The sequence below is a fragment of the Neoarius graeffei genome, chromosome 24 (genome assembly GCF_027579695.1).
Source record: "Neoarius graeffei isolate fNeoGra1 chromosome 24, fNeoGra1.pri, whole genome shotgun sequence".
Classification (NCBI taxonomy): Eukaryota; Metazoa; Chordata; class Actinopteri; order Siluriformes; family Ariidae; genus Neoarius; species Neoarius graeffei.
This window is the reverse complement of record NC_083592.1, coordinates 39,112,808-39,123,693: the sequence shown is the minus strand read 5'-3', so window position 1 is coordinate 39,123,693 and position 10,886 is coordinate 39,112,808. Positions and strand designations below refer to the sequence as shown.

The 10,886-nt window shown below is 40.5% G+C and overlaps 1 protein-coding gene across 2 annotated transcripts in view; it reads right to left on the bottom strand.

Annotated features, from left to right (window-relative positions):
- Positions 1 to 495: 495 nt before the first annotated feature.
- smarca2 (SWI/SNF related, matrix associated, actin dependent regulator of chromatin, subfamily a, member 2) overlaps positions 496 to 10,886 on the bottom strand; it is a 147,217-nt gene continuing 136,826 nt past the window's right edge. Inside the window, exons 31-34 of one of the 2 annotated variants that reach the window (XM_060907217.1) lie at positions 10,637 to 10,738; positions 7,736 to 7,856; positions 6,626 to 6,762; positions 496 to 1,587 (exon numbers count right to left, since the gene is read on the bottom strand). In XM_060907217.1, the coding sequence (XP_060763200.1) occupies positions 1,552 to 1,587; positions 6,626 to 6,762; positions 7,736 to 7,856; positions 10,637 to 10,738 (396 nt within the window). In that variant the 3' untranslated portion in view covers positions 496 to 1,551. The remainder of the gene's footprint in view (positions 1,588 to 6,625; positions 6,763 to 7,735; positions 7,857 to 10,636; positions 10,739 to 10,886) is intronic. The other variant, XM_060907218.1, reaches the window with a different exon arrangement.

Below are 10,886 nucleotides of genomic sequence, written 5' to 3'. Positions count from 1 at the left end.
TGAGTGTGGCAGCAATACGCTTCCGTAGATCATAACTCGAACTCTTGCGATATTTTTTTTTAATTCGTTTAAAGATTTAAAACACTTTTATTTTATTAGGATGTGTGGTATAAAGGATTCTGTGCCAAAATACTATTTTGTAAGATGTTTACTTGTGTTAATTTTTTCGAACAAAATAAAAAAAAATTAAGAAAAAAAAAAAAAAAAAAAAAAACCTTTTTCCTACCTACCGACCTTATTTTAGTATTTCATGTTACCGGAAACACACTTTTTTTTTTTGGCCTAATTTTTTTGCAGTGTAACGTGTACAAAGACGATATCATGGCACACAAAGCCACATCTGTAATCTTCAGATTTAAACATTCTTAGGAACATATTCACAGTCTGCCATTCATCATGTGTCATCATATATTCTGTTCAGTCTTGTTTTTTTTTCTCTCATCAGCTTCTTAGCAATTCAATATATTTTAATAACTGAAGAACTTGAGAAGAGCCTTTCAAATCGGTGACATTTATTTGCTTTGGGCTATGAGATACAACCTCAAAGACATTGTGCAAAGAAAGCAATGATTATGACACTTCAGAAAAGGTGACATGCATAAAGCAAAAATATAGAACAGGAGATATCTGAAAAAAGTTCAGCTGGAACAAGAGGACAAACATCAGGAGAGAGAAAGCAGACACTAATACTGATAAATGTAAGCTCATTAATGAGACAAAATATTTTTAACACTTCAGTATCAAGTTTTTTTAATACTTTTTTTTTTTTTTTAAATGTCCAGAATTTTAACAAAAAGTCAAATCTTTGAAAAAAGATAAATACAAAAATACCCAGACCTGTGAGGGTTGATATTAAAGGCGAGATGATCAGAAGCAAGAGTGAAGTGTCATCTGTAAGTGAATCGATACACAAGTGAATCTTGCTCGATGTCTCCATCCACTAAAACTGCATCAGGTTTATCAGTGGACCAAATCAAAGTCTAATGATTATCCATTTATAAACATCTCTGCACAAAGTGCGACTCAAAGTCTCTACATTATATGGAGTTTATTCATTTTAAGGGCATGAGCTCCGATGGGGACAACGTGAGAGTATATGAAATTCTATCCGAAATGTGTCTTTTACTAGATAAAAATGTTCAGATAAAATTCGTAGATATGTGAATCATGAGCAGGAGCACTGCTATTCTTCTTGACGCGATCAAAGCAGAGATTTCTGTAAAACGTGTTTTTTTTCTGTGCGAGTAAATATAGAAAACATTTATAGATTGGTAAAACACATACAAGGGTATAGACTCAGTTTCATCAGTACAGTATGTGTCGTGAAGCCACACGACAGACCGAAAAAACAAATGAAAAAAAAAAAAACAGGACAAACATTGAAAAAACACTGCATTTGTCACATGATCTGAAAGCAAGCCAGAAATAAGTGTTGTATTGTCTTCAGTGACTTTGCAGGGTAGAAAGTGTAGATATGCTGGCAAAAAGCCCCCCCCCCCCCCCAAAAAAAAAGAAGAAAAATTGATAAAAAGACAAACACGGGTCAATCGGTTATTCATCTTCGGTGCGGCTGCCCTCAGACTGCTCCTGTGAAAAACACCAATGCTGGAATAAGTGAGATGGCACCAAAAAAAAGAAAAAAAAAAAAAGACCAGACAAGAGTCTGATTGCCTGCAATCCTCAACTCAGAACTGAGAGCTAGTCTCAAGAGACTTTCACATGTCGCTTTTTTCATGTCACACGCGTGTGGGAGAATCAGACGAAGCATATGGGCACAGTGCTACACTAAATATTAACACACTGTCTTAAGTGTGAGAAAGGAGCATATGGTGCTATAAGCCACAGGCAAGAGACAAGGGACATGGAGGCTGAACAAATAAATAAAAATTGATCCTTATCAATAACTGGCTAATTAACCTGTTAATACGAGTCATTGACATGTAAGTGGACACCTGACCGTCTGACTCAGATGTGTTTGTTGAACCGCTTATTTCGAAACCATAGGCTATATGAGTGATTCCACGCTTATGGGTACTGAAATGGGGACATGAACTTATTTTTAAAAATTCACCTAAAACCATTTCTTTTTTTTACCATCAGGTCACAAAACATGTAATCTTTAATGAATGATATGTTAAAAGATAACTTTAATTTTCTGAGATGTAATAAAAACATATTTATATGCCAAAGTCAGAACGTAACAGAAGTGTTGTGGACATATATATTCTCAATTTTAACAATGTAGAATTACTTTTTGAAACATAGGAAGGTGATGTTTTAGCAAATATAATTAATAAACATGTGTAGTAGAATAAACGTACACATTCTTTCAATAAGATTAACATGGTATAGAGCTAGATTGTAATTAATTTGTAACAGACGCGAGATGGACAATCGTAACAGAAGTAATGTAACAGACATCATTTTGGAACTCATGGGCTTGACTTTGGCATATAAATATGTTTTTATTACATCTCAGAAAATTAAAGTTATCTTTTAACATATCATTCATTAAAGATTACATGTTTTGTGACCTGATGGTAAAAAAAGAAATGGTTTTAGGTGAATAAGTTCATGTCCCCATTTCAGTACCCATAAGCGTGGAATCACTCATATATATTATATATATTTTTTTTTTTGGGCTTTTTCACCTTTATTGGATAGGACAGTATAGAGACAGAAAATGAGCGGGAGAGAGAGACGGGGAGGGATCGGGAAATGACCTCGGGTTGGAATCGGATTTATGGTATGGCGCCTTATCCACCTGAGCCACGACGCCCCATAGGCTATTTTAAACATGGAGTTGATAACCCTTTTTAGAAGGCTTTCATGTGGATTAGATTAACTGGCTACTTTAAATTGCTCATTAGGTGTGGATAAGAGTGTGAATGGTTGGTTGTCTCTGTGACAGATTAGCAATCTTGCCCGAAATCAGATGGGATTGGCTCCAGCTTCCCTCGCAACAACTACTTCTTTTTTCTTCTTTTGGCTACTCCGGTCACCACAGCAGATCTTTAGTCTCCATTGCTCCCTGTCTTCCGCATCCTTCTCTACCACACCTGCCACTTTCATATCCTCCCTCACCACATCCATGTATCTCCTCTTTGGCCTTCCTTGCTTTCGTTTGCCTGGCAGCTCCATCCTCAACGTTCTCCTTCCAACATGCTCTGCATCTCTTCTCAGGATGTGCCCGTACCATCTCAGTCTCATCTCTCTTACAGTAGCTTAATTCCCAAGCTCTCCACATGTGCTGTCCCTCTGATGTGCTCGTTCCTTATCCTGTCCAACCTCCCATCGCAAACCTTAACATCCTCAACTCCGCCACCTCCAACTTTGCCTCCTGTCTCTTCGTTAAGGGTACGGTCTCCAATCCAGACATCACAGCTGGTCTCACTACTGTCTTATACATCTGACCTTTCACTTTTGCTGGGACTTTCCGATCACAAATGACTCCCGAAATCCTTCTCCAACTGCTCCACCCTGCCTGCACTCTCTTTCTCACCTCACTATCGCAGCCCCCATTTTCCTGCACAGTTGACCCCAGGTACTTGAATTCACCAACTTTCTTTACGTCTGCTCCTTGCATCTTCACTACACTCTCGCTCCCATTCTCATTGATGCACATGTATTCTGTTTCGCTACTGCTCACCTTCATTCCAATGCATACAGTACCTCCAACTTTCCAAACCCAACTCAACCTCCTTTCTACTTTCACCACATATCACAATATCATCCACAAACATCATGTTCCATGGTGACTCTTGCCTCACTCTTTACCAGCTTCCCCTGCAACTGCTTATTGGATAAGCAGTAGTGATAATTAGATGGATGGATGGATTTTTTTTGGTTTGTTTTGAAAGATAGCTCACAGCTTATGAGCTAGTCATAGTCAGAGTGAGAAGGAGGAAAAAGGCTAGCTGCACAATGTTTTTTTCCCCAGTTATTACTGGAACTCCAGGGACATGACATGTCTGGAGGCAGTGAGGAGTGACATGCACAGTAATAGTCACCTGATGGGCGATCCAATCTAGAACCACCTGTGTAACTGAATCAAATCTTATCTGTCATATTTAGGCAAAAATACAAGATTTATGTCCCCTTCTATAACATTTACGCTCAGATTCAGAGAATCACATCCACAAAGTACATCAATATTTACACTGGGAAAGTTGTATGTATTCAGAGTTTGGTTACACATCTGCTTAAGGTGCTTTTATGGATGTGCCACTCCAATTATACAAATTACCTGTGTGCATTTCATGCCTCCTAGGTTGGCAGATGCTAAGCATCCGAGACAGGGTTTTTAAATAACACCTAAACACAAGTACTGGCCTGAAAGGCCAAAAAAAAAAAAAAAAAAAAAACAGGGGTAGAAAAGACAGACTGAATAAGAATTTTTTTCCCCTGTGCTGTCAATTGCAATACAATGCAACAAAGTAAAAAGACTTAATATGATGAATTATTACCCATACAGGACACTTTTTCAATGGAATAAAAACATGTGTTCTATTCCCTTCTAGCAGGTTTCATTCATTTGGTTTGACAGCATGCAATATTGTTAGCATATCGCTTATCCTACGTGTATTACGTCACTCTACCCAATGGAGAATGAGTGTTGAATATTGCACGGTTGTCAAGACAATATGACGTCACACGTCGGAGCTGACGCGAATATTCAACGAAGAGGTTTTCTGCTCTGCATGCGCAGAAGCATTTCTTTGTTCACCGGGAAAGAGAAAGACGCATTGAACACCCGAAAGGAATGTAGTATAATAATAATAATAATAATAATAATAATAATAATAATAATAATAGCTGACTTTTTTGTGGTATATCAGATATATTCCATTCAGCTAGCATGATATTAAACTTGTCTTCGACTCGTTCAATATCATGATAGTTGAATGGAATATATCTGATATACCACTCAACACTAGCCAGTATTACAACCCCGATTTCAAAAGAGTTGGGACAAAGTACAAATTGTAAACAAAAACGGAATGCAATAATTTACAAATCTCAAAAACTGATATTGTATTCACAATAGAACATAGACAACATATCAAAATGTCGAAAGTGAGACATTTTGAAATGTCATGCCAAATATTGGCTCATTTGAAATTTCATGACAGCAACACATCTCAACAAAGTTGGGACAGGGGCAATAAGAGGCTGGAAAAGTTAAAGGTACAAAAAAGGAACAGCTGGAGGACCTAATTGCAACTCATTAGGTCAATTGGCAATAGGTCATTAACATGACTGGGTATAAAAAGAGCATCTTGGAGTGGCAGCGGCTCTCAGAAGTAAAGATGGGAAGAGGATCACCAATCCCCCTAATTCTGCGCCGACAAATAGTGGAGCAATATCAGAAAGGAGTTCGACAGTGTAAAATTGCAAAGAGTTTGAACATATCATCATCTACAGTGCATAATATCATTAAAAGATTCAGAGAATCTGGAAGAATCTCTGTGGGTAAGGATCAAGGCCGGAAAACCATACGGGGTGCCTGTGATCTTCAGGCCCTTAGACGGCACTGCATCACATACAGGCATGCTTCTGTATTGGAAATCACAAAATGGGCTCAGGAATATTTCCAGAGAACATCATCTGTGAACACAATTCACCGTGCCATCCGCCGTTGCCAGCTAAAACTCTACAGTTCAAAGAAGAAGCCGTATCTAAACATGATCCAGAAGCGCAGACGTCTTCTCTGGGCCAAGGCTCATTTAGAATGGACTGTGGCAAAGTGGAAAACTGTTCCGTGGTCAGACGAATCAAAATTTGAAGTTCTTTATGGAAATCAGGGACGCCGTGTCATTCGGACTAAAGAGGAGAAGGACGACCCAAGTTGTTATCAGCGCTCAGTTCAGAAGCCTGCATCTCTGATGGTATGGGGTTGCATTAGTGCGTGTGGCATGGGCAGCTTACACATCTGGAAAGACACCATCAATGCTGAAAGGTATATCCAGGTTCTAGAGCAACATATGCTCCCATCCAGACGACGTCTCTTTCAGGGAAGACCTTGCATTTTCCAACATGACAATGCCAAACCACATACTGCATCAATTACAGCATCATGGCTGCGTAGAAGAAGGGTCCGGGTACTGAACTGGCCAGCCTGCAGTCCAGATCTTTCACCCATAGAAAACATTTGGCGCATCATAAAACGGAAGATACGACAAAAAAGACCTAAGACAGTTGAGCAACTAGAATCCTACATTAGACAAGAATGGGTTAACATTCCTATCCCTAAACTTGAGCAACTTGTCTCCTCAGTCCCCAGACGTTTACAGACTGTTGTAAAGAGAAAAGGGGATGTCTCACAGTGGTAAACATGGCCTTGTCCCAACTTTTTTGAGATGTGTTGTTGTCATGAAATTTAAAATCACCTAATTTTTCTCTTTAAATGATACATTTTCTCAGTTTAAACATTTGATATGTCATCTATGTTCTATTCTGAATAAAATATGGAATTTTGAAACTTCCACATCATTGCATTCCGTTTTTATTTACAATTTGTACTTTGTCCCAACTTTTTTGGAATTGGGGTTATATTTAAATAGGAAGAATGATATATTAGAATGTATTGTTTTTAATGGGAGAAGCTGATTCGAGGTGAACCTACATTCTCCTCCTGCTCTTCATCACTGTCATCATCACTGACCACAGGCTTGGCTTTGACCCGACTCGGCCGCTTCTTGCCCCTTTCTTGGCCGCGTTCCTCCCGCTTGTTCAGCCTGATCTTCACTTTCACTGACTTCGCTGGGGTGGGGAACCATGTTGCGTAATTAAAGAAAACATTATTTACAAACTTGTTTAAAATTGCACCACTAGTTTTCTTGAGCTCCTAATGCCACACTGCCCTTATGTTTACAGTGGGCAATAACTGCATAAACGGAGCAAGTAAATTAATGTTTGAGAAAGACATTAGAAGTCAGACGCTAAGTTACTCTACTAATAACAGGGATGCAAACAGCGCGCCTTTTGGCGGATGGCACCTTTTTCACGGCTGAATTGCGCAGATCCGAATTTTTTTTTTTGGGGGGGGGGGGGGGGGGGGGGGGGGGGGCGTTGGAGTGTCTGATTATAATTTCAAAGTAAATTCTGTATTAAAATGACTAAATAAGCAAATCCGTTACAGTCCATGAAACAGGAAGTACAAGGATGAGGAAAAAACAGTTTAAATCGGGAAGCTGCGCACATTTGTGCAGCCTGAGTGGCAGGACTGCGCAAATGTGCGCAGCTTCCCGATTTAAACTGTTTTTTCCTCATCCTTATACTTCCTGTTTCATGGACTGTAACGGATTTGCTTATTTAGTCATTTTAATACAGAATTTACTTTGAAATTATAATCAGACACTCCAACCCCCCCCAAAAAAAATCGGATCTGCGCAATTCAGCCGTGAAAAAGGTGCCATCCGCCAAAAGGCGCGCTGTTTGCATCCCTGTAATAAGTTAGAGTGGCACTAACACGAAAACCTTTCAGTTTGATGAGGAACTTAACTGTGCATGAAATGATGAGCTGGAATGAATCAAGTGCTAGTGTTTTGGGCTGACTCAACCATATGAAATATCTATACAAAATTACTCAATGCTCTGTTTCAGTAAATTCCCTATATTTTGAGATCCTTATTTTAAAATCAGTGTATTGCAAAACACCATTTAAACAGGTTCAGTTATTCATGGTGTCCATAATTCTTTACTTATGTGATTATTGAAGATATACATTTCTTACACTCAGCCTCTGACTCATCCTCCTCCTCATCATCATTGCTGTCGTCCTCACTCTCTTCTTTGGCAATCTTCTGCCTGGCGCTCCTGAACACTGACTGCAACACGATGGAGTCCTCAAAGATCTTAAAGATAGCAGCATCAAACAAAATCAATAGTTCATTAATAATGGAAAAGGTGGGCATAATTTGAAAAAGCCATTCATACCTAGACAAAAGTTTGATTACTGTTTTTTTTTTTGTCTCCAAAATAAAGGTTTGAGTGGAAAATTAGGTTGTGTATGAAATTAATTTACAGTACAAGGCAAATCAGCAACTGACAGTGTCCACAGTCCTTCACCACTGAACATCCTTCGTATCTTATTCCGCAACACTATATTGACATCTTTAAAGTGCTGTATCGAAATACCAGTTGTTGTTTTAAAACTTCCTCTGGCACAATGGATTTTTTTTTTAAAATAGTGTCAGGGGTGCATCAAGGGTGTATGGTTCCTCCCTTCCTATTCCTCTTGATAGTTGACTTTATATTGAAGAGGGCTACTGACAACCAAAGGGGTGGTATAGAATGGAACAATGGGCGCTTGACGGATTTGGATTTTGCAGACATCACCACTCTCTCAGCCGAACAGTGTCGAGAGCTACAGATAATGACGAATAGCCTAAAGGAAAATGCAGAGAAGGTTGGTCTTCGCATCCATGTAGATAAAACAAAAGTCCAGAAGATCAGTAGAAATGAAGACACGCCTATATTAATAGCTGGAACACCAGCTCATACGTCTAGGGAGTAACTTTTCAAAAGAGACAGACCTAAAGCGCCGACTGGGTAAAGCAACCACGGCTTTTAGCTGACTACAATCAGTGGTCATCCAAATCATTTGGTATCTCTACCAAAGTTAGACTGTATCTTGCAATAGTCATACCTACAGCAATCTATGCTGGTGAAACTTAGAAAACGGCAGCGAAAATGGTTCAGAAGTTAAATGTGTTTCATAGAAGATGCCTTTGAAAAATTCTACGTATAAACACTGGACAGCCCACATAAGCATGCAAACACAAGGGACTTGTATGACATTGGTACAGAATGGAGACTACGCTTTGCTGGCCATGTTTTAAGACTTCCAGACAGCAGACCATTGCAAACTGCACTCGTCTGGACTTCAAGAGATGGAAAACGCCTGAGAGGACGTCTAAAAAAGAGCCACATTTACAGTAAGCAAGATCTCAACAGACGTAACAGTCAATGGAGTTCAACAGAGTCTCTTGCAGGTGATAAAGAAAGATGGAGAGAACTTGTGGCCCTTTGCCCATCCCACGGCTTTTGAGGAGCTAGCTAGCTAGCTAACTAACAAGGCAAATCAACATCCAATTGGCAATAATTTATTATATGGTTGCCGCAAACACAGCTGCGCGCCTTATTTGCAGTATGTCCCGTTCTGATCATATATCGCCTGTGCTTTTCAAGCTTCACAGGCTACCAGTGCAATTTTGAATGAAATTTAAGATACTAGTAATTATATTTAAGGCTATTCATGGGCTAGTGCTAGAATATATCTCATCTCATTATCTCTAGCCGCTTTATCCTGTTCTACAGGGTCGCAGGCAAGCTGGAGCCTATCCCAGCTGACTACGGGCGAAAGGCGGGGTACACCCTGGACAAGTCGCCAGGTCATCACAGGGCTGACACATAGACACAGACAACCATTCACACTCACATTCACACCTACGCTCAATTTAGAGTCACCAGTTAACCTAACCTGCATGTCTTTGGACTGTGGGGGAAACCGGAGCACCCGGAGGAAACCCACGCGGACACGGGGAGAACATGCAAACTTCGCACAGAAAAGCCCTTGCCGGCCACGGGGCTCGAACCCGGACCTTCTTGCTGTGAGGCGACAGCGCTAACCACTACACCACCGTGCCGCCCCTAGAATATATTAATGACTTAATTATCATTAAGAGTACATCGCCCTAGTCTTTGAGATCAAATAATGGACTTCTCCTTGAGTTGCCAAGAGAGCGAATAAAGAGGACTTACTTTTTTTGGGGGGACAGGGCTTTTTGTGCTGCCGCCCCAAAACTATAGAACTCCTTATCAAGTAGCATTCGTAACTGTAGAACTTTGGACAATTTTAATAATATGTTGAAGACACGTGGGCGGCACGGTGGTGTAGTGGTTAGCGCTGTCGCCTCACAGCAAGAAGGTCCGGGTTCGAGCCCCGGGGCCGGCGAGGGCCTTTCTGTGCGGAGTTTGCATGTTCTCCCCGTGTCCGCGTGGGTTTCCTCCGGGTGCTCCGGTTTCCCCCACAGTCCAAAGACATGCAGGTTAGGTTAACTGGTGACTCTAAATTGACCGTAGGTGTGAATGTGAGTGTGAATGGTTGTCTGTGTCTATGTGTCAGCCCTGTGATGACCTGGCGACTTGTCCAGGGTGTACCCCGCCTTTCGCCCGTAGTCAGCTGGGATAGGCTCCAGCTTGCCTGCGACCGTGTAGAAGGATAAAGCGGCTACAGATAATGAGATGAGATGAGATTAACAAAGTGTTAGTGTGTAGTGTATAAGAAGTGTAATGTGTCCGAAATAAAGCTGCATATCCTGTTTCGTGGAGGCACAGAATGCTAAAAATTCATGGTTCTGTGAGAATGTGAGGGAAGGAGAGTGTTGAAGTGCAAATTCTCTTTACAGATGTGAGCATTTTCAAGCAGATAAAATGATGGAATCAATTACAGAGTAGAGGATTTTGGCCCATAACCCTGCACTTCCTGGCAAAACTCTGGGACACTGCAAAAGAACATTCTGTGGAAAGTTAGTCTCAACTCTCATATAGCCAGTATTTAAAGACCCAAGTCCAACTGCGCTTTTGGTCTGAACTGGAGGATGAACTAGATGACGTGCTTTCAATCACTCACCTGAGAGCCTTCTAGGTTGTAGGTTTGAGCATTGTGACAGAGAAGCATGACGTCTTTTTCCAAATCGCCCAAGCTCCTGTACTTATGGTTGCGCACTCTTTCCTACAAACATGCACAACATTTCTTAAACCATCTATTAGAAGTGGAAATTACAGCACCAGGAACAATACAGTGCGCTCCATGATTATTGGCACCCCTTGTAAAGATCAGGGTTAGAAAAACGCCACTTTTTGGTGACATCACTTTATCT